The following is a 25,097-nucleotide window of genomic DNA, read 5'->3' on the forward strand; positions in this document are numbered from 1 at the left end:
AACTTAAGGAAGATCCATTAAGAGATATTGCAAATATCTCGGGAAACTATGATGGTGGCTTAGACAAAAAAGTTAGAGTTGGCAAATTTCATGGTATGTGTATCTTGCCACCATTTTTTTTAAAAAAGGAAAATAATTACACTGATCGATAAGTGCTGCAGAAGAGGTGTGTACTACGACCCACGGAAGAACAGAGAACGAAGTACTGACCTCTGCCAGCGGACACTCTGAGAAATAAAATTCCACAACCGATTCCTCCCTCCTTCCTCACTGCACATGGAAGGAAGAACCTGAGGTATTTCCCAAGAAAAGCAGTCTTTTAGGCGGAGGCTAACAAAAGTTCTGGAAGCCACATCCACATTCCGGAGAGGATGCCACTGTTCTCTGACCTGTCACAATCTGCTCCGTGCTTTCTGTTAGGCTGTCATCGCGAGCCAGGAGGGCTGACCAGATGCTACGTGTCGAGTGCTCCAAGGACAAGCACTGTCCAAACAAAGATGTGCTCTTCTGCAAAGGACAACTGGCTCCAGACAAGCCTGACAGCAGAAGCAGCCTGACCCGGGCCGCGGCCAGGCCGCAAGGCCGGAACGATAAGGAGCACTCTGAAAGGCCAAAAAAAGTCTTGACGGCTGCCACCCCAGCACAGCCTTTCCACAACTAACTCAAGTGGACATGACTGCCACACACAAAGGAACCACCCAAATGAGACCGCTTCTGAATTACATCATAATGTGACACCCACCGTGTGTAATTCGGGCTCCCAAAGGGGGCTCTCAAGCCTAGGAGCTATGGAGTTTTCTACCTTCTATTTCTTGTCCCCCATCCCCAGCACTGGCTCCAGGGTGAGATGAGGACTGAGACACTACAGTCCGTTACAGCTCGATGAGACCACAAGATTATCTTTAGAGTTCAGTGGTTCCCAAGCTGGCTATGTATCTGACTCACCAGAGAAGCTGTTATAAAAATTCAGATTATCCCCCAAGAACTGATTAAGTCTAGAGTGTCAGGGGGCTTCATGGAGCTACTCACCTGGAGAGGTAAAGTAGCTTAGAGTTTCACCTTAAGAGTAGCTAGGGAGTCCAATGAATAAATCAGGACCTGCCCCCAGTTCTGTACCTTTTCCACTACCCAGCACTGCCTCTCAGCGGAATAGAGGGAAATTAAGATGCCTGGCTGTGGGCACATATTCAGTAATCATCAAAATGGGTCCAGAAAACAAACAGAGGGCTGGTGTGGCCAGATCCCTCCCTGCTGCCAACAACATTAGCCTGTCTTTTAAAGAACCTCTAAAATTGCCTTCTAATAATCTGGAATACACTTTTTAAAATCAGAGATGCAAGAACATTTGCAACTAAATCTGGTACATACCTATAAGGGAATACTATTCAGTCTTTTTTTTTTTTTTTAAATATATTTTATTGATTTTTTACAGAGAGGAAGGGAGAGAGATAGAGAGTTAGAAACATCGATGAGAGAGAAACATCGACCAGCCACCTCCTGCACACCCCCCACTGGGATATGCCCGCAACCAAGGCACACGCCCCCGACCGGAATCGAACCTGGGACCCCCCAGTCCGCAAGCCGACGCTCTATCCACTGAGCCAAACCGGTTTCGGCTACTATTCAGTCTTAAAAAGGAAGGAAATTCTGACATACGCTACAATATGAATGAACCTTGATGATATTATGCAAAGTGAAATGAGTCAGTCACAAAAAGGCAAATACTGTTTGATTCCACTATATTAGGTACTTAGACTAGTCAAAATCATAGCGACAGAAAGTCGAATGATAGTTGCCAGAGGCTGGGGGCAGGAGAAATGGGCAGTTATCATTTAATGGGTACAGAGTTTCAGTTTTGCAAGACAAAAGAGTTCTGGAGATGGTTGGTGGTGATTGTTGCACAAGAATGCGAATGTATTTAATATCACTGAACTGTACGCTTAAAAATAGTTAAGAGAATAAAGCCTATGTGTATTTTACCATAATTTTAAAATTTGGGGGGACAAACATTTGCAACTATTTGGAAGAACCAAGGATACCAGTCAAGAAATAGATATCCCCCCCAAAAAAAAAAGATAGATTGATGTGTCTATCTCTCCCTCTTCCTTCCTCTCTCCGAAATCAATTTTTAAAAATGTTGTAAAGAAAGAGCTGGGAGAGGTAGAAGAAGAACAAGTACAATCCCCAAAGCAGTGAAGAACTATTCACATTCAATGCAGATATGCAAATTAAGTATATGCATAAGTAGCACCCCAAAAAAGTCAGTGTTCTCATCAAATTTTACTAATTTTAAGAGGGCTTAAAAATAATATCAAGAGTTGCTCTGCAATTTAATTAAACTAGCATCTTAAAAAAATACATGTCTATGAAGACATAGTATATAAAGAACTTACTATGCTCTACCATCAGAGACTACATAATAAAGGAAATTTAAAAAAAAAAAAAGAATTAAAGCCTGAAAATTTTACTAGCTTAAATAATTATTCATCATTACAAATCCTAACGGTGAAAAGGAATACTTGAAGGTCAAAGGCAATTTAAGTAATCTAGAGAGGTTATCAGTAAATGAAATGACTCATTCACCCTTACTGTGTAAATGTTACATTGTAGAAATGCCAACCTAAGAATGCCACTGTGATTATCTACATAATCACTACAAATCAAAGCTCTGACAAGTCTTGCATTTTTTAATAAATTGTCCTTCAGTAGTAATAGTAGGATCATTCCATATTTTGTCCAGAAACAAAATGTGATTTCAAAACATTCACCTGAAAGTAAGTATTTTCCCCTCCCTGAGATTAATACTAAGAATTGTCACTGTCTTAGGAAAACAAAAAGAGAGAGGCTATAATGTCGTACTGCTTAAATAATAAAAATAGTTCCACCATTATTAATGGCTAAAAGAAAAGAAGTTCAATAATAAGCAATATACAGTGCTTTAATGCTGTGCAGAAACCAAGAGAAGATAAAAACCAGAGACAAAGGCTAAGTTGGGTTTTGCTTCGCATAACATTTCTTTGATTATACTGACCCCTGGTGGCTCTTGAAGACTTTTTTTTTCTTTTTAATAAAGGGCTTATTTTTTCTTAGTTGTATGCACTAATATTAAACCTGGCAGAGAGATCCTTTCACAATGTATACAAATCACATATTACATGTTAAATATCCTACAGTCTTATTTTTCAGTTATACCTCAAAATTTGGAGGGGATGGGGGGATATTATATCACCAATAATGAGTACTTGATCTACATGCTGTCTTCAAAAGAATAAGGATGATTATAGAATGTGGAAAAGAGAAAATTATATTTAGTTCAAGACATATGACTATTCTAAAGCTTTTGTATATTCATTTAATAAATACTGACTTCTATGTTCAAAGCACTAGGTCCCAGGGGTACAGGGATAAACAAGCCCCCAAAGACTATAATCTGTAATGTACCATCTATTCAAAGTGACCTGAATGAACCAAGACAAGCACAAAGTGCTATGGAAATGTCTAGAGAGGTTCATTCATTTACGATGACTGGAGGGCAAAATCAAGCTGCGTGAAAAACAGTGTTCCAGGGGACAGCACAGAAAGGCTCTGAGATAAGACAGACTGGTAAGTCGAAGAAACTTAAGGGATATGTGTCTAACGCATGGAGTTCAAGGATAAAGGTAGCACTTAACTGAAGAGGAAGCCTAAAGAGGTGAGCAAAGGCCAAATTTTGCAAATGTTTTTAATTGTTTTAGTACCTAAATTTTCTTTTTTTTCCCCCGCCTACCTAAGCCATATGATAGGTCAAGTCCACAAACCAGAATCCTATAAATCTTCCCACCTGTAATCTCATATCTTCTAGAAGTCTTTCTCCACTATTTTATCCTCTCCTCTCCTCTGGTACTTATTCTGTTCACCATTCACTGAACAAATTAATCTCTCAGAGGCCACCACTTACCTGAGACTTCCCGGCCTGGTCATTGCGCTGGGTGCTTTCCTAATGGGCCAATGATGGTCACCTGACCCAGGGAAGCCCATCTACCCATGAAGATGCTTGCTTGTAAGGCTTTAAGGACCGTGGTTATTTAGCTGAGCCAATGTGACCGTGAAAGATTTGGACCAGAGGACACCTTAAGGGTTGTCAGAAGTGTTTGAAGAAAATGGAGCAGACCATAAGAGACAGAGGGAATCCTGGTCCCCAAAACACTGGTGCTCATCCTTACAATAAATCCTCTTTATCCCAAGGTGGTCTCAATGAGACCCCATCCTTGGAGGCACAGGATGGACCTCGCTAACTCAGCACCTTAGCGTTCTACTGCCTTCTGTTTCTCTGTCACTACGGTGTCATATAACTTTCATCATATTATTCTTCTCACCATGGGAATGGTCTTTGAAAACAGAGATCACATGTTTAGCTCCCTTGTATTTATCACAGCACTATAAGCCCTCAACACATATTGGATGGATGGATGGATGGATGGATGGGTGGGTGGATGGGTGGATGATGGATGAACAAACAAAAACGAATTCCAAAAGACTTTATAGTGAAATCAAAAAGTGGGAACTGAGAATAAAACCTAACTCCTTAAACTCACAATATGCTTCCTAATCCTCGAACCCCATCATTCTCCATACACTCAAACCTCTCCCAAATCCCAGACACATGAGGCTCTCTGCCTCTACACAAATCCTCTCTCCTAAGTCTCACAAATGTCTGCTCTTTCCTCCTTCTCTACAAGTTCAGTTGTCTACTCCCCCAGGGTCCATCACCCCTGCTCCAGGTGTCCATAACTCCTTGTACATGCCTCTACACATTGTCATTTCCCATCTGTCTCCCTTTCCTGGTACAACCTCCCCACAAGCCCAGCGTGCTCTTCATCTTTATGCAGATGCTCAAAAAACAGGTGCTAACTAAGGTGACAAGTTCTGTTTTTAGGATGTGGTTCCAGAAAATGTTAACCAAAAGAAAAAACTGTTTACTTTTTTATGTATTAAGTACTTGGTACTTTTATCTTACCTCAGGTCTAATGCTAATGAATGCTTATTCCTTCTAATACAGTGGTTCTCAATGGAGGAGGGGAGGGCATTCTCCCCCAGGACACATTTGGTGGAGTCTGGAGACATTTTTGACTGTCACAACTTGGAGAGAGGGGAGCCCACCACTGGCATCTAGTGGTTAGAGGCCAGAGATACTGTTAAATGTCCTCCAATGCACAGGACAGCGCCCACAACAAAGAATTTTTATCCCAAATGTCAATAGTGAGAAGCCCTGTTCCAACAGAAGGTCTTATTCACAAATTTATTTAATAAATTCCAAAGGGAAAAAAATGAGGAAACATTCAATGGATCTTCAAACATCACTCGGTGATGCACAGGAGAACACCTGAATCACAGATGGTATTCTAATGCCCCTGCCTGGTTAGATCCCAGAGCTACAGGAGTTAGCAGCAAATAAAGGAAGCAGGTGGGAGAGTTGGGGGGAAAGAAGGACCAGGGAACAGAATATTGATGTGGCTGTTTAAAGTCATTGTGTTTTATGGAAGCATGGAACAGAGTGCAGAATCTCAGAGGGAAGGCGGGGGAGGGTAGGTGGGTGGGAAATAATCAACCAAAGGCCTTGTATGCATATATGCATAATCCATGGACACAGAGGCTAGGGTGGAAAAGGTCTGGGGCAGGGGGTAGGGGGGGGCGGGTTGGAGGTGGTCAATGAGGGGGAAAGGGGCCATATGTAATACTTTCAACAAAAAAGATTTAAAATAATAATAAAGCCCAGCCTGGTGTAGCTCAGCAGTTGAGCGTCGACCCAGTAACCAAGAGGTCGCCGGTTCAATTCCTGGTCAGGGCACATGCCCAGGTTGCGGGCTCGATCCCCAGTGGGAGCATTCAGGAGGCAGCCAATCAATGATTCTCTCTCATCATTGATGTTTCTATCTCTCTTTCCCTCTCCCTTCCTGACATCAATAAAAATATATTTTTTTAAAAAAAGAAAAAAATAAATAGCTATATTTTTTTAAAAAATTAAGTAAAATAAAATTAAAAATAAATAATAAAGTCACTGTGTTTTAAAACAAAAATAAAACTAGGAGTCATCATTCTGAGACATAAAATTTGCTAAATAATACCTATGTACTCATTACTTAGGTTTAAAATACTCGATTTATGCAATAAATAATTTTATTTATAAATAAACATCATTTAATCAGTTTTATACTAAAAGGTGAAATGTTTTAACCTTGAAACATTATAGAAAAAGACAGCAATGATTAAAACTCATACATTATAATTAAGTTAACCCATTTAAAAACATAGTAAATTAAAAACAAACCACTTAAATTGTCTGGATGTTCAGATTAATGTTTTTCTGTTCATTGAGTAAATGACTTTGGATATATTGCCCCACCTGACCTATTTAAATCAGTTTAATGCGCCCCCTAAAAATACATTTATACTCACATTCACTTGAACTTGAATGGACCATTCACCAAGTATTGGATGGGAAGATAATTGAAAAGTTTTGGAAACGACTCCAAAGTCACTTTTTTCTGACAACCACTGTTGGATCAAATTTGACTTGGGGTCCTACAATGAAAACCATACATGTTAACTATATAAAAGCTGCCTGTGTACATACATACATTATCTACTTATGAACAATCGCATCAGCATTGATGTATTGTTTCTTCCAAAATATGGCACAGATATCATTTTTGAAAAAGATGTCAGCTCTATGCCACTAAATAAGACAAATCAAAGTTTCTTCTTTGCTTATATTCTCCTGAGAATATCTTGATTCTTCTCATCCTTTTAATTCCAGGCATCATGTGTCTTCTACATGAAACACTACAACATGTATATCAGCAAACCTGTGTTGTTGTTGTTGTTATTGTTGTTGTTTAAAAAGATTCCACTGTACAGATAACAGGCTCCATGTACTAAACGCCCACTATGTGTCAGACACTCTGCCTGATCATTACCATTCATACACCATTCGATCACTAAAATTCTCCTTCGGGGTAGAATTATCTAAAAATATAATTGAGAAAACTGATACCTAGAGATGTTAGGTAAGTACTCAACTATAAGCAATTAGCATGGTCCAATATTATAGCGCTATTACATGGTGGAATTCATGATTCAAGCCCATTGTCTTTTAATTCAATAATAGAGTAACCAAGGGGTTGTATGAAAAACACTTGCTTTATTCCTATACGCTCCCAGACAACAATCCCCTCTCACACCATTCATCTAGCCAAACCAGCAATCATCCCTGATTCCTCTGACATTCCCAGCCCTGTCATCTCTGTCTCTTTACTGTCTCCCTAACTTGTCTGCTTTTTATCCCCCATACAGCTACCAGGTCCTTGTTTTCTACCTATTGCAAATAATCTCTCTCTTCCATTACATCTTCCCCACTACTAACTGTGTTATCCCAAAACACAAATCTGAGACTGAGGCTAAGTGGCAGAAATAGTCGGCACAATTCCTGGCATATAATCAGCAGTGAATAAACAGTGGCTATGATCATTCTCTTAGACCACTAGGTAACTATAGCTTTTGTTTACCTACAGAATGAGTTCTATGCTGCTTTGCAGAGTATACGAGGCTTAGTAAACTGACCCCCTTTCCATTTCGAGACTCATCTTCCTCCAAGCCTACAGATTTGTTTGCATTTTACCCCAAACGCTCATGCATCTCGGTCTCTACAATTGCTGCATGGGATGCCCTCCCTTCCTTGTCCAACAAGTGAAATAAGCTCACGTCTTGCCTCCAACAGGCAGAGAGGACCACCTCCTGGAAGGCCCCTAGGAAACCTGGAGTTTATCTCTCTTGAATACATATTACTCTTTAAAGTATTCAATGGTCATCTGGAGGGGTGGGGGGGTTGGTGTTTTGTTTGTTCCGGACTAGACCGTGAAGTCCTGAGCAGGGATCAAACATTTTCCCTTATTCTTATTCCCTTTGATTTGAGGCACTGGGTCAGTCGAGATATTAGAAGCCAGAAATCTCTCTCCCCGAGTGAGGGAGAAGGTGAAAGTCAGGAGCAAGCACAATGCTGAGGACTGAGGAGCCAGAAACTAATTGTTAAAACCAAAGACCAAAAGCCCGTCGAGAATAAGCAGGTCACCGTCCTTGGCCAACTCGCGGGGCAGGCATTGTGACCAGCAGCTGGCTCTCCTCTGCCTGCCCCAGCACGATGCATGGGAGGACCACGGAGTTAAAGGCTCAACAACAAAGGAAGAAACACAAATAGCTAATAAATATGTGCTGTCTAATAACTCTAAAAAATGCAACTGAAAACAATGCGATACCATTTTTCTTCTGTCAGACTGACAAAGATAAACAAGCAATAGCGATAACTCCCAGTGCTCTTGAAAGCATAGGGAAAGGAGTGTTCGTTCTCTGCTGATGTGTCACTTTGGTGAGGCTGCACATTTCTCCCAGGTGGTGTCATGGCCCTACGAACCAAGGAAGTCCCAACTGAAGTCTTTGATGACTTTGCACATGGAGGATCTGGAAGGTTGGGAGTGAATGAGATAATCCCTCTGGTTTCTCAAGCCTGTGTTGGACCTACCCCTGTTCACCAACAGGAAGACATAGAGAATGCAGAAACACCAGTAGTCTTTGCACAGCACATCGGGATTTCAACAGGCCATGCATGGTGGCATCACAGCAGAACCCACCATTTGCAAGGGGTCACTTCCTGCTGGGACCCACACAGCCAGTGCCCCATGTCACAGCTAGAACAGCTGCATGAGGAGAAGCTGGAAACGCCGCCCCTCATGCCCTTTAAGTAATGTCTGGATGGCTCTGGCTCTCCGTCAGCTGCACCCACAGCACAGTGCCAGCTGCCTGTGCCAGGCTATCTTGAGCAGTGCACTCCCTGGCTGAATTATGTATCTGCAGGGAGTATTTCTGCCACTCCCTGAAGTCCTGGAATATGCACACACTGACTGTCCAGCATGTGGAATTAGAGAAGTCAAATCACTGAAACAAGGTGCCCTCACCTGGCCAGGAATGAGGTTCTGGTTTAACCACTGCTGCTCCAGGCCAGAATGTCACGGCACAGTGAGGATGTGTCCCCATGCCAACACCTCTTCCCACATAAGGTCATTCACCTGTGCCAGGAGGAACAACTTCTTCAAGAACGGAGGTCAAGGTAGAAGCCAGCTGTGCCAGCTTCCACCACAGTGTCCAAGGCACTTACTGCAATAGTATTAGGCCAGATTGGCTGGAAGAGGCCAAAATTAGGGCAGAATTGGACATGCTTTTCCCGCTGCTGAAAGGCCTCTAAAACCCCTTTCCTTCCTGAAAAGATCTGTTACTGGATCAGAAAAAAATGAGTAAGACCCAGTGATTTAAAAAAAAACAACACTGACTATTCTGTGACATGCAATATAGCTACATCCTATGGTCAGTCATTCTTGGCTGAGCAAGATGGGCCACAAAAAGTCAGCCGGGAGAGAGAACCAAGATGGTGGTGTAAGCAAATGCCTGTACTCGCTGCCTCCCACAACCACATCAAAATTACAACTAAAATACAGAACAACCATCATCCAGAACCACTGGAAGGCTGGCTGAGTAGAAGTCCTACAACTAGAGAAGTGAAGAAGAAAGCACGCTGAGACTGGTAGGAGGTGCAGAATGGGCTGGTCCGGCACCCAGGTGTGGCGCTTTTTTAATCAGGAGGGAGATCGCCAGGTGTGCCAGGAGGAGCAAGGGGTCTCAGCCCCACACCAGATGCCCAGCCCAGGATCCCAGAGCTGAGAAAAAGAAGTCACTACAGGCAGTAAGAGCTACGGGCTGTAAAAACCAGTGCAGATTGGGGCTGAGTGACACACAGGCTGCTGGAGACCCAGCTGCTCCTCTTAAAAGGCCAGCACCACAAACTGAAGTTACAAGCTTCAGCTTCCTCTGAGTTCCAGTGTCGGTCAAGGCTCTGGGGGGACCCAGACACATATGAGGAGAAACCGGACTGTCTGGCATCGGGGCAGGAACTCAGGGGTGGCTTTCTTCCAGACAGAGGTGCTCGCAGAAGTCATGTTCCCACGCTGGGACCACCCTACTGCAGGGCTGACTGGCAGTCATTTCTGTTTGCCCTGGTGATTCCCTGAGACCCCACCCCACCCAATTTACAACCCCAACCAAGCTGTGGGCAATGGCTTTTGCATATGAATGGCCTGTCCTTTCTCAGGCTAAAAATCTGTCAAACAAGCTGCAGCTGGGTCAAGGAGCCCCAAAACTATCAATAAAAGGCCCAAGAGCCGGCACCAGCACCAGCACCAGCCCGCCTTGCTTCACAGCTGGGTCTTGTCTGGCCACTTTCAAACCAAATACAAAGAGGAGGAATCTGCAGATCTCTCTGTAGCTCCTGTTGGGTGGCCCCAGGCAGTGGCTGACTTTGCACCTCCCTGGAGACCCAAGAGCCAGTGTACCCAGTGGTCAATGTGAGACCATACCAGATTACAATTCTACACATCCATAAGCAACACACTCAAGGGGCAGACTCAGTGAGCACCAAAGCCCCACTGAAGCAAGACCTGCTCCATAAGGGTGTCTCCTGCACAGCAGCTCTCCCACTGTAGTCGCAGCTGGTCCCCTCAGCCAATTGGCCTTGAGGTCAATTCCTCCCAGTAACACCAATAACAATCAAGGCTCAACTACAACAAGACTGTGCACACAGCCCACAAAGGGATGCACCAAGAGTGTCCACCTCAGGTAATTAGGGAGACTGAGCCACTGGGCCCTATAGGACAGCTAGCACACAAAGCCACTCTATCAACACAGGGAAGCAGCCAAAATGCGGAGACAAAGAAACATGTCACAAATGAAAGAAATGGAGGAAAGCAAACTACTGGATATAGAGTTCAAAACCATGGTTATAAAGTTACTCAAGAATCTTCTCAAAACCTCCAAGAAATTTAGTGAGACCCTCAAGGATTTGAAAAAAGAACAATTAGAAATTAAGCATACACTGACTGAAATAAAGAATAATATACAGAGATCCAACAGCAGACTAGAGGATCCCAAGAATCAAGTCAAAGATTTGAAATACAAAGAAGAAAAAAACACCCAACCAGAAGAGCAAAAAGAAAAAAGAATCCAAAAATATGAAAATAGTGCAAGGATCCTCTGGGACAACTTCAAGCATACCAACATCCAAATTCTGGGGGTGCCAGAAGAAGAGAGAAAGCAAGATATTAAAAACCTATTTGAAGAAATAATGACAGAAAACTTGCCCTACCCGATGAGAGAAATAGACTTAAAAGTCCAGGAAGCATAGAGAACCCCAAACAAGAGGAACCAAAAGAGGACCACACCAAGACACATCATAATTAAAATGCCAAGAGCAAAAGGCAAAGAGAGAATCTTAGAAGCAGCAAGAAAAAAGCAGTTAGTTACCTGCAAGGGAGTGCCCATACGACTGTCAGCTGATTTCTCAACAGAAACTATGCAGGCAGAAGGGAGTGGCAAGAAACATTCAAAGCGATCAATAGCAAGAACCTACAACCAAGATTACTCAGCAAAGCTATCATTTAGAATGGAAGGTCAGATAAACAGCTTCACAGACAAGAAAAAGCTTAAAAAGTTCATCACCACCAAACCAGTATTATATGAAATGCTGAAGGGTATTCTTTAGGAAGAGGAAGAAGAAAAAGTAAAGGTAAAAAAATATATATGAACAACAAAATGTCAACAAGTACATATCTATCAGCAATTGAATCTAAAAATCAAGTGAATAAAAAATCTGATTAACAGAATATACTGGTGAATAGAATAGAATCAGGGGCATGAAAATGGAACAGACTGGAAGGGGAGATGGGAGCTGTGAGAAGAGATTAGACGAAGATCTTATATGCATATATGCATTACCTATGGACACAGACAATAGAGTGGTGACACCCTGGGACGGGATGGGAATCTGGTGAAGGGAAGCTGTGGGGGGAAAAAAGAGGGAACTCTGTAATAATCTCAACAATAATGATTAATTTAAAAAAAAAAAAAAAAGTCAGCCGGTAGCCATCAGATACACTTCTCTATTTAGCCTGCGGGTGGTGCTGTGTAAGGGGAATACAACTGTCCAAGTCAGGGGCTCTTGTTAAATTAAGTCCCACTTTTTTCTGGGAAATTTTTCCAAGAAACCAGCTCAACTATTCCTCACTGAACGATGTAGAAAGCATCACTGTCTATTGAAGCCCAGCCCAAATGACTGTTTTCAGATGGAGGAATACAGGGTGTGGGCATTCGCATCAATGCTATGACCTGGCCTCTGCCAGTTACAAGGAAGGAGGCAGTAGACTTGAGCTCCTGTCTCAGCCTCACTGCCTGGATGCAGAGAGCAGAGTATAGCCACCTCCCCTTCACTGTTCCCAAATACTTTGCGTTCAAGGTGGAATTTTAGTCTAAACTCCACTCCCCTGGGACCAAGAGAGCCACACATGAGCCAAGCCAGTAGGATCCCTTAGGACCAGAGGCAGCAAGAGGAAGGTCTCTCTAACTGCTTCTGGAAAAGCTGAATGTGGCAGGTGACGTTCAAAATTAGAGATAAGAGCAGAAAGAATCTGCAAATCAAAGGTTTCAAAGGCAGGTGCTAGAGCAAAATAGAGAGGCAAAATTATAAAAATGCACCAAGCAGCTGTCCAGAATGAGCAGGGTTAGCTCTGGTTAATGGCTCAAAGGTTAATGGCACTTTATTCAATGCTGACTTTAAGGTAGAAGGAGGCAAATTGGGTGTAAGCAGCCAAAGACGAGCAGGCATTTACTTCTACTCATAGTTTCTGGCATAGAGTAAGTTCTCAGTATATGTGGATAAATAAAGGATGGTATGAATGGAATCCATAAAGCCCTGCTCAGAGAGTCACGTGAATTTAGAAATGCTATTCACTATGACAACCTACTTTATAGACACTCAAATACACAGCAGGGGCAGAAATACACAGAGCCGCCAGCTCTGAAGTAATCCTAGTTTAACCCAGTAAGTATGCATTGAGCACCATGCCAACCAACATGGTATTTACTACAAACACACCGTGGCTCCAAGTCTTATGTACACGTCTGTTTGTTTGATTTTTGTTTGTTCAATTAATAACAAATAAACTAAAAATAGGAAGACACTGAACTAAAAGCCTGACTTTACCTCCCGTTCTGTTATTCATCAGAACATTAAGAGTAACCAATGTCCTGGACTGAACAGATTCCTGGGACCAGGGACTTTGAGTTTCAAAATCAAGAGAATCCCAAACAAACTGGGACTGGAAGTTGGTTGCCTTATTTCCATGTTACGATTTAAAGTCTAGCATTCTCCTCGGCTTAAATGTAGAAACCACATCCAGCTGGGTCTCAACTGTCTTCAACTTGGTTCTCACAGGAAAACACTCAGTCTGCTAACCACACTGCCTCCAGATGATCGGAGTGTTCGAGCAGCAAGGCCCAGTGACTCCCTGCCAAAGGAGGCTCCCACAATAATAACAGCTGACGTTTAGTGAGCATGTACTATGTGCCAGGCACAGTTCTAAAGGCTTTACTTGAATTATCTCACAAAAAGCTTCTGAGATATTACTATACATTTTACAGATAAGGAAACTGAGGGTCAGAGAGCTTAATTAATTTCCTCAAGATCCCACAACCAGAGCTATTCTTAGAGCGGATCCTTTTCAGATTTACGGCATATCACATTATGCCTCTCCTCAGAATTCTCCAGTGAATTCTCATTTCACCCAGAATAAAATGCAAAGTGCATATAAATGGACAAGACCCTGTAAGACCCCTCCTCCAACAAGACCCTGTAAGACCCCTCCTCCAACCCACTTACCTGTGTCTCCTAAAATGGGTTCCCTCATTCCCTGGGCTCCAGCACACTGTCAGCATGTGGTTCCCCCAAAGCTCCTAACAAGCTCCCACCTCAGGGCCTATGCATGTGCTGTTCCCTATGTTTGCATGAGCTCATTCTTTTATTTCCTTTAGGCCTCTGCTCAAATAGTATTTCCCTTACAACCCAATAATAGCAATCTCTCTCTTTCCCTCTTGCTCTCTCTCTCTCTCTCTCTCTCTCTCTCTCTCTCTCACACACACACACACACACACACACACACACACACACAAATATATACATATCTACCTATCTATATGTGTATGTGTGTATGTGTTTTTCTATTGTCTGTCTTCCCACTGAAATATAAGCTCAATGTGAACAGGAACCTAATCTGTTATGTTCACTGCCCTATCCCAGCACCTGGGACAGAAATTCAATAAATGGTTAACAAATGAATAAATTCATGAAGAAGCCAGGACTGGAACCCCAGCTCCTCTCCTAGAGAGAGTATCCCATGTTGGGGGGGAAGCTTGTCCATGGGGAATTCTAAGATAACGTGTACGAAACTTACAAGAGAGCTTCAGTAAGACGGCTCGAACTCCTCCCTTCATTTCTGTCTGGCACTTACCTTAATTAGAATGTTTACAGGGGCTTTGGAAGGTTTAAAATCTGCGTGGAGTGTAACAACACGAAACTTCACTTCTTGCTTTGGCTTGTACAGGATTTTGTCTGTTTGAGTGAAGACTGTCATTCTCTTGGCGTCAAATGATAATCGTGTGCTATTAGAGAATAAAAGCTCATCCTTTGCACGTCCAGTTACACGGAGCTCATAAATCCCATATGCACTGTGCATAGGTAACTAGGGGAAAAAGAGATCAGACATATCAAGGTCTCATTATTTTACATCAAAAATGTTTTTAATTATAAGTAGAATAAAAAACGCAAATACATAGTATTATCGAAAGTAATTGCAAGGTTTACCAGGAAAAGTAATTGCAACGTTGAAACATTTCCTCCTAAGCACCTAAGTTAAACAATTTGCTTTCCTTTTTTTAACATCCTGTACTTTGCTCTCCAATTAAATCACAGGGTTCCTGGAATGTGAGATACATCCCACAGCTCACTCTCAGCTGCAAGTCACCTTGTCATTTCCTATTCCAAGTGCAAATTTTCCCTCACTGACAGAAAATCTAATATCCTTCAGCATTCCTTCCCATGCCATCCCCCACCTGAAGGCACATTTGCGTAAGATTCAGGCTTTGCTATCCTCTCTCAAGCTCCGTGCTACACATTCTCTTCCTACACCTTGTGCAGTATGTGTCATAGTCCTTTTACTATTTCTAGTAACAGAAACCTCACCTTCCAGCATGAACAGACCAGAACAGTTTGCGCATGCTGTGTCATCTAACCTCACAACAGCCCTTCGGGTGGGTGCTCTCACTAATACCATTTTCCACACAAGGAAACTGAGGCCTGGAGGAGTGGAGGAAGTCGTTCCAGGTCAGTAGCTGAGATTCCAACCCAAGAGGAGCTATGCTGCTCTCAAGAGCCTTTCATGTAGTGGTTTGAAAATATGTCCAAAGCCGTGACCGGTTTGGCTCAGTGGATAGAGTGTCGGCCTGCAGACTGAAGAGTCCCAGGTTCGATTCCGGTCAAGGGCATGTACCTGGGTTGTGGGCACGTCCCCAGTGGGGAGTGTGCAGGAGGCAGCTGATCGATGTTTCTCTCTCATCGATGTTTCTAACTCTATCTCTCTCCCTTCCTCTCTGTAAAAAATCAATAAAATATATTTTAAAAAATAAAATATGTCCAAAAATTCTCTGATCTCCCCCCTCCCTTGGAAAGATAGAGCCTAGTTCCCCAGATTTAGTGGCTTGCCTCTCAAGAACAAGAATGAGTCTGCATCAAGAAAATGGTGGTTTTTGCCTGGTTCTCTCTTTGATGCCTCGCTCTGGCAGGAGGCAGACACCAGATGCTGAGGACACTCAACACGCCCACATGCAATGGAACTGAGGCCTCCCCCCAACACCCACCCCCAACCTGCCAGCTGTGCAGAAGAGCCAGCCCTAGTGAAGCCATCAGATGACAGTAGCTCTGGGTGACATATTGACTGCATCTTCGTGAGAGCCCAAATCAGGACTGCCCTACTATGTGGTTCCCAGATTCCTAACCCACAGAAACTGTGAGAAGTAGTAAGAGTGTATTGTTGTATTACGCCAAAGTTTTGGGATAATAGATTACACAACACAGATAATTAGTACACCTGATTAAAAAACCTGAAGTTCTAAAACTACATTCTGACTCCTTTTTGCAAATCAGTTTTACCCACAGAAAGCTCAGAGGAATTTTCCAGTAACAGCAGCCACCAGAAATCTAGGAATATGGGTAAGAATATGAAGGAAATGTATCAAACCACCAATAAAATGGTCAGCAGGAAATATTTAAGGAGAAAATACTTGGAAATGAATTTTAAAAATAAGATAAATAAATGGATGGAGAGATAGGTAGATGGAGAAATATGTGATGAAGCAAATGTGATAAAATGTGAATGGCAGATTCTAACTGGTGGGTATGTGAAATTCTTTCAAGTTTTTTTGTACATTTAAATATTTCATAATAAAATATTAGGAAAAAGAATCAGTAATATCACCTTCAAATGACTTCTAGTGTTGATTTTTCTGCTTTTCTTTAATAAATAAGTATTTATTGAGCACCTTCTAGCTCCAGGATGTTCTAAGTGCTCAGGATACATCATGATGAACCAAAGATGTGTGCCCTGTGGGGCTGAGAGTCTAGCCTGAAACCTGCATTCTTATATTCTGTTTTCTCAAGTGACATTGCAGTCCTCAGATTCTTTTAAACAGATTCCTTAATACTATACTCAGGAAAATGCACATGCCAGGAACCATTATATCATATGCTTATATATGGAAAAGATTTAGAAGTATTAAAAATTAGATACTTGATGAGATTTCTCTTTATAATTTGGACTAGTTTGATCATTTTTAGTGGCACAGAGGCTCCAGAACAGAAAGTACATTAAAGACTTCTATCAAATTAATGATGCAGAGGCCTGAAGCTAAAAAGGCCTATTAGCCACAGGAGGTCAAAGAATTAGAGAATTAGAATAAACACGAATGGGTCCAAAACCATTTACTCTGTTCCCTCGTCCACCCTCCTTCAGGGAGCTGACGCGGCCTCAGGAGGGGATGGTACTGACTGTCTTTCTGCTCCTTCCAGTTGCCCTAATTTTCTTTCTCAACTCTCCCCTGTTAGAAACCCCGCTGCCCCATATGTAACATTTAGGTTGTATGGGATCCTCCAAGCCAAGGCGCCGATCCCAGCGCTGGAAAGTCAGAGAAGACAACACGCACTTGGGGCATCAGTAGGCCTTCCTAGGTGTCTCTGTGGACCTGAGCATCGTCACACAGCTCGGGGTGGCCCGTGGGCTCCGGATGGCACAACAGGTCCTGAATGTAGGCACAGAACTTGGCCCTTCACTGTTAACAGTAGAGGGACATACTGAGAAGGAGACTGAAGAAGATATGCTGGGTTCCAAATACTTTTTATGAAAGTTTCTCTCTGCACCAGATCTGGAACGGGTGTAATCTGCTTCCCACTGTGGAGAGAACCCCAGAGGTAATACAGGCTCCTGAATCTCTGCTGATCAAATGCCTTCTGCCTTCTTAGGGCCACACCTACTAAAAAGGGTTCCCAGAATTGGTAATAAAGAGGGTCTTTCACAGGAGGTTCCTCCATATCTCTTACACAAAAGCCAATTATTTACCCACAGAGATTCTGAACTCCTTCGTGTTGAGTTGAGGGCACAGGGCTGGAGAGAGATGCAGTTCCCACAACTGGGCACTGTCTGGCTTCAGGACAAGAGCCTGGAGTACACAGTATCGAGGGGCTTTGATCAACCAAATAGCAATCGGCATCTGAGCTGGGCATGGTTGATTCTCAGTTATGCGAGGTCTGTTTTGTGTATATGCAAATATACCCTCTAAGTAAAAGATAGCTCTCTGCCCAGGGTACAAAAGGAAGGCACACTCAAAAAGGTCTTTGATGGACAATAAATGGATTTCTTATTCTAATCTGGGCTGTCTAAAGCCATCTCACCTTCTCTGAAAGATCAATTGTCTATGGAAATGAGACATGATAGTGTTTCTCCTACTTTCATTCATTAGTAATAGCAGTTACTAAGAGCAATGGAAATTTCAAATAATTTTCCAGATACAGTGAGAAAATTTTTTAAAGATGATAGTCTCTATCAAAAATATATTAGTAATTTTACCTAACATAAACTTTAAAAACATTTCTAATTTTAAAAATCACTCCCTCATGTGATTTAACTTTACTTTAATAACAAAGAGAATAAGATAATAAAGAAATTTTTTCTACCATATTTTGTACAAAAAATAATCTTTGTATTAAACATTAACTTTTTATTTACTCCTTATTAAAGGCTAACTGGAGTGTATTAAAAAGTAAAAACAATAAGTAACCAGATGTTAAAAACACATTTGTTTTAATGCATCCAAATATGAATAGGAATATATGAATATTTTACAGCAAAAAATTCATGAAGGCCTTAATTTAAAATAATATATTTACAAACATCAGAATGCAAGTACACTTTGAAAGTTGGGTCTATTTTATGCCCTAACCAGTTTGGCTCAGTGGGTAGAGCGTCGGCCTGCAGACTGAAAGGTCCCAGGTTCGATTCCAGCCAAGGGCATGTACTTAGGTTGCGGGCACATCCCCAGTAGGAGGTGTGCAAGAGGCAGCTGATCAATGTTTCTCTCCCATCGATGTTTCTAACTCTCTATCCCTCTCCCTTCCTCTCTGTAAAAAATCAATAAAATATATTTTAAAAAAGAAAGAAAGTTGGGTCTATTTTAATTGAAAACTCATAAAAATGCAGAACCTTCTATTTTTGCCTAATTATCAAATTTTCCCAGACATTTTATGACTAAGTCTTTAAAATTGGTTTACTAAAAAGGGATAAATCCTAAATATAATTTCTAGTAAAGCTTTCAATAAATATTGCTATAGCTGCATACAATAGAAATAGCATTATATTAAAGACACATATAGGATGTCAGGCTTAGTATTTCATATAGTTAAGACTTAAAAGAATAATAGTAGCCAAATTCCAGCTAATGAGAGCTCGGATGAGTGCAATTTATACTAGCATTATTGGAACAAGTCAAAGTGCCCTTATCCTGTCTAAATGCCTTCTCTTCTCAGCCTTTCTGCACTTCCGGTCAATGCAACTGCAGACTTCTTTGAGGAAACCAGAAAGTTATTGTGCTTTAAGTTGTGATTCCTGAACTTAAATCCCACTCCTTTCTGCTATAGGACAATTCTATTACACAAAATTTATTTCAGTCTTCTCACTGGAATGCTCTTTCAACAGTGTGACATACACAGGCTCTGGTGGCCAGCATCTAATGTTTTAGGTTTCATTAACACAATCTAATGTTTTATTGTCACCAAGACTTTTGCCTGCTATATCCTCCCTCTCCCCTCCACTTTATTTAATAATAGAAAATAAGTATATTTCTTCATAAGGAAAATACAAGCATAAATAGCTAAGAAACATTATAGGTATGGAATATAAGTAACTTTTGTAAGACTGTTGGGGAGCACTAAAACCTCAAGGAGCCCTCCAAAATGAATGTGGTTTCTGAATGTGCTTGACAAGTAACCTTCAGGAGGTAATGGGGGAACCCAGCTCATCAAGTAATGCTGAGCCTACATAAGTATGTAATGTGTCAGGGTCAAAGTCATTAGTCATCTATTCTCAGAAAAGTATACCAAAGCGTACCTCCTATTGGATGCTGTGCTTTACTGCACATTAGTGTGAAGCTCCAAGACAAAACACAGTAATAATGATGATAATCTCTATCAAAACTCTGGGAAGTAGGATTCGTTCACAAACAACATTTATTAATCAGATTCTATGACTCTCTCAACAAAATAACAACCCCTTTGCACTTCTGTATCAAAGGTTACAGCCCTGTGACATCTGATTTCATCTCCAGGGTACCGGCACCATTATGAAATAAAGACAGTGTCTTATCCCCTTTTCCAGGGCCAGGTCTAGGGTGAGGTGAGTGAGGTACTTGGCTCAGGTATAAAATTTAAGGGGGTACCAAAAAAGTCAATAGTAAAGATAAATAACATGATTGTAAATAGTTTAACATATCCAAAATAATACAAATAATTCAGTTATGAACAAAAATAAAATTTTAAACTAAGACAGGATCAGTATCACTGATGTTTCCTTTTGCCTCAAACTCCAATAGGTTCAGCATGGCTCTGCCCTGTTCCAGGATGAGGAGACTAAGGGATGGAGCATTAATTACATATTCGAGACTGTAGGGCTCATTAAGGCAGAGTAGGACCAAACCAGCCCAGGTTCCTGTGCTATTAGTCTGGGCCAATTTCCTTCAGTGAAGTTCTCTATTTTACAAGAAGAAAATCTCTGCTACAAGTTTGAAAGGCCTAATAATTAATCTCCCTGAAGGAATATTATTCTTAAATAGTCTGATAGTCTGAAGGTGCAACTGAACTCAAGCCAAGTTCACAAGGAATTTAACTGGATACAAAAACCAACAAAATATTAATGTATTTAGTTCACTGATGAAATGCACATTTCTGAAACAAAAAATGTTAATGGATACTTACTGCTGGAAGAGTAAGTCTCTTGAAAGAGCCTAAAAGGGAAATGGGGGGGGGAAAAAGAGTCATAATTTGAATCTGATGATATAACACAGAACTCGCAAGACTCCCCTAAAATTCTTGATGTGGAAGGAATCATAAACTTATTTGGTCAAAACAACACAATGTTGTTAATGCCCAGAACACCTGAGAGATTATTACTTATCTTTGTGCCAAAGAATTAAGGAAAACTGGGCCAGACTTAAAAGGCTATTATTACTGGGTGAACCTCCCAAAAAAGTTAGTAAGTTTTACTTCCCTTTTCCATTATCATTTCTGTTGGCATGGTTGCTGCTGCTCCTGGTGCTGTTTTAATATACACATTTGAGCAACACTTCAGAGAATCTACAGAAGGAATCTGAGGTTTAGTTCTTATGTTCTCATCCCCTCGTGATAAAGCAAGAAAAGGAAGGCATTAGTCATGTCAGTGGTGAGCTGGGACTCATAACTGGCTCATTAGTATTAGAGTAACGCAGACTTTTTTCATGTAAAGTTTCTAAACATAGGACTGCTAATTCAACTCATGTCTTTTTTTTTTCTTTTTCGTCAGATCCATTTATTTCAAGGGAAAAAGTATTTCGTGTTAAAAATAAAAAATTACTTATCCAAAGTTCCCATTTAAGTGGCATGAATTTAGAGATGGTGACAGACCCTCAGTCCCTTCATTCACTTAAGAAATATTTATTAAGGGAACCACAACAAACAAGACAAACACAGTCCCTCTCCTCCTGAAGGCCATATGTGCCTAGCTAGCCCATGGGAACAGACAGGCAGGCAGGCAGCCCATACGGAACAAGGGTTAAGCAAGTGGCCTCTAGAATCTATCCTGAACCAGTCACATACTACCCGCGTCCCTGACCAAGTTATCTGAGTCTCCAGGGTCAGTTTTTTCATTTATAAAATGAGGATGCTAACAATCATACCAACCTCATAACATGGTTTTAAGCAATAAGTATGTCCATGTCTGTGAAGTATATAGAACAACACCTGGCACATAGGTAACACTTGATAAATATAAGCCATTATAGTGCAAGGAAGCTGGAAGAGTTACCCACTGGGAATGTCTGCGTGACTCTGTAACAGTGGTCTTCAAATTTCTGTGATGGAGCATTCAATCAATAAACTATTTAGGCCCAGCTGGTGTGGTGCAGCAATTGAGCATCAACCCAGGAACTAAGAGGTCACTGGCTCAATTCCCAGTCAGGGCATGTGCCCAGGTTGCAGGATCAATCCCCAGTAGGGGACATGCAAGAGGCAGCCGATCAATGATGTACCTCTCATTGATGTTCCTATCTCTCTATTCCTCTCCCTTCCTCTCTCTAAAAACCAATAAAAACATATTTAATAATAATAATAATAAAATAAGCTATTTAGTACACACTACCAATGTCAACTTAGATTTATAAAGTTTATACATGCCTTTCTCAAACAAAATATTAAATATTAGAAAACCTTAATTTCTTAGTTTTGCTCAGTAAAATTATAGCAATAAAAGCACATGTTCTACACCCTTATAAATGGGCTTACGCACTCCCTGATGTGTGCACACCCACGCTGAAAACCACTGCCTCATTGAAAATCAAATATGTTTTCAGGAGCAGATAAGCAATTCAGCAAAATCACTTATCCTACCTAGCACAGATCAGTTTATCCAATAACTGCCACCCTAGGAAGCAAAGAGCAGGAGTCTTAAGTAACAGGACATTGGACTAAAAATGTTTTGAAAAGGTGAAGAAGGGGAAGCAATTAAACAAGGGCTGCAATAGAGGTAGGGCAGGGAGCACATCAGAGGATCAAGGGAAAGTGCCTAGAGAAACTGATGCCACAGTCTTGGGTTGTAGGATAAGGAGAAATTAGCCAGGTGAGGAAGGAGACAAAGTGTTTCCAGGCAGAGTAGCAGGAAATGCAGGAGTAGAACATGAGCCTAGCAAAGCAAAGATCTGGGTGAGACAGGCAGGGAGAGGGTCCTACGGGTGAGGAACGGATCATGAGAGGCCTTTTAGACATGGTGAACCCTCTCCAGGACTGTCCCAGGTTACACTGTTATCCTAGCACCTGGGGTTAGCATTTCTGCTGGACCTTTTTTTGTTTAGCCAAATATTGACATGAGATGGCTTTAATTTGCACAAGATTTAACTTTGAAATGTAATCATGCTTTGGAAATATTTCAACTTAAGGGAAGAAACTTCTACTCATTAGTTCTTATTTGTAATGAAATAGACACCTTTTTTTTTGAAATGACATAGTCTATACTAAACTGAAGCTCAGAAATAGACCACCTTAAATATAGTCAGTTGATCTTTGACAAGCAGCAAAGGTAATACAATGGAGTAAAGAGAGTCTCTTCGACAAATGATACTGAAACAACTGGACATCCACATGCAACAAAAATGAATCTAGACACAGCCCTTACCACCTTTACAAAATTTAACTCAAAATGGATCATAGACTTAAAGGTAAAATGCAATACTATAAAATTCCTAGCGGATAACATAAGGAAAAGACCTAGGTGGCCTTGGGTATGATGATGCCTTTTTAGATACAACAGGAAAGACCTGATGTATGAAATAATTGATAAGCTAGACTTCATTCCAATTAAAAACTTCTCTACAAAAAACAGTGTCAAGAGAATAAAAAGAAAAGCCTGACTGGGAAAAAATATTTGCAAAAGACACATTTGATAAAGGATTGCTAGCCAAAATATACAAAGCGCTCTCAAAACTCAAGAAATTAAAAAAATATATTGATTAAAAAAATGGATCAGCCCAGCTGGTGTGGCTCAGTGGTTGAGCATCAACCCATGAAGCTAGAAGGGACCCATTCAGTTCCCGGTCAGGGCACATGCCGGGTTGCTGGCTGGATCCCCAGTAGGGGACATGCAGGAGGCAGAGATCCATGTTTCTCTCTCATGGATGTTTCTATCTCTCTATCCTGCTTCCTTCCTCTAAGATCAATAAAGACATACTAAAAATATAAAACTAGACTTAAAAAAGAATAGGTCAAAGACCTGAACAGACACTTCACTACAGAAAATAAACAGATGGCAAATAAGCATAAGATGCTCCACATCACAAGGAAATGCAAGTTAAAACAAGACACCACTATATACCTATTAAAAGAGACAAAGTCCAAAATACAACACCAAATGCTGACCAGGACGTGGAGCAATAGGAACTCTCATTCATTGTTGGTGGGAATGCAAAATGGTACAGCCACTTTGGAAGACAGTTTGGTAGTTTCTTACAAAATAAAATTTACTCATACCATATATTCCAGCAATCATGTTCCTTGGTAATTCACTCAAAGGAGTTGAAAATGTATGTGCACACAAAAACCTGCATACAGGTGTTTATAGAAGCTTTATTGATAATTGCCAAAACATTTTTTAATTGATTTCAGAGAAGAAGGGAAACAGAGAAATCGAGAGAAACATCAATGTGAGAGATCGGTTGCCTCCCACACACACCCCGACTGGGGATTGAATCCACAACCCAGGCATGTGCCCTGATGATGCTCCAACCAACCCAGCCATACCAACCGGGGCAATAATTGCCAAAACTTAGAAGCAACCAAGTTGTCCTCAGTAGGTGATTAGATAAATAAACTATGGTACAGCCAGACAACGGCTTATTATGCAACATTAAAAAGAAAAGAGCTATTAAGCCATTACAAGAAAAGAAGGAAACTTAAATGCGTATTACTAAGTGAAAGAAGCCAATCTGAAAAGGCTGCATACTATATAATTTCAACCCTATAAAGTTGTGGAAAAGGCAAAGCTATAAAGACAATAAAAAGATCAGTGGTGGCCAGGGGGGAGGCAGGGAGAGATGAACAGGCAGAGCACAGAGTACTTTTAGGGCAGTGAAAATACTTTGTATGACATTATAATGATGGGTACATTATTATGCATTTGTCCAAACCCATAGGATGTATAAATCAAGAGTGAAACCTAAGGTAAACTATGGATTTGGGGTGATTATGATGGTATGATGAGTCAATATAGGTTCATTTTTGGTTTTAAAAACATGTACCATTATGGTGAGTGATGTTGATACTGGTGGAAGCTATACATGTGTAGGGGCAAGAGTAATACGGAAAATCTGCAAAAAATACATAAAATCATGAATATATGACTATATCTATATAATGATATATAATGGTAAGACAATTTGAGCATTCAAATAAATAATGGATTATAACCTACTGAAAAAAACAAGAGTCTATGAGTTTGTGCTGCTATATAATTAAGTAAAAGACTAAATGAGGGAGAAGAAAAAGTTCTTCTTTACCATAGAATTCCAACTAATAAATGTAGAAGGAATCATGGAATTAGAAAATGTCACAACTATCATGGTAAGAAACAGGTCAGCCAATAATCACCAGTCTTGTGTGTACAACGCTGAGTGAGTGAGACGCATGAGAATTAATAAACCATTGTTGTTTTAAGCCACTAAGTTTTGGAGTTGGTTCATTCACAGTGATAACTAACTGGGACACTTTTGACATTGAAAAAGGTTAACTAGCAAACCTCTGAAGCTGCACACAGTCCAATACAGTAGCTTCTAGCCACAAGTGGCTA

General features: G+C 41.0%; 1 protein-coding gene across 1 annotated transcript in view; it reads right to left on the reverse strand.

The window, feature by feature from the left end:
* Positions 1-25,097, reverse strand: part of CD109 (CD109 molecule) — a 114,492-nt gene that overhangs the window by 71,785 nt on the left and 17,610 nt on the right. Inside the window, exons 3-5 of the mRNA XM_036316684.1 lie at positions 20,486-20,514; positions 14,421-14,651; positions 6,436-6,561 (exon numbers count right to left, since the gene is read on the reverse strand). Of these exons, the coding sequence (XP_036172577.1) occupies positions 6,436-6,561; positions 14,421-14,651; positions 20,486-20,514 (386 nt within the window). The remainder of the gene's footprint in view (positions 1-6,435; positions 6,562-14,420; positions 14,652-20,485; positions 20,515-25,097) is intronic.

The sequence above is a fragment of the Myotis myotis genome, unplaced genomic scaffold (assembly GCF_014108235.1).
Source record: "Myotis myotis isolate mMyoMyo1 unplaced genomic scaffold, mMyoMyo1.p scaffold_m19_p_7, whole genome shotgun sequence".
In the NCBI taxonomy this organism is placed as follows: domain Eukaryota; kingdom Metazoa; phylum Chordata; class Mammalia; order Chiroptera; family Vespertilionidae; genus Myotis; species Myotis myotis.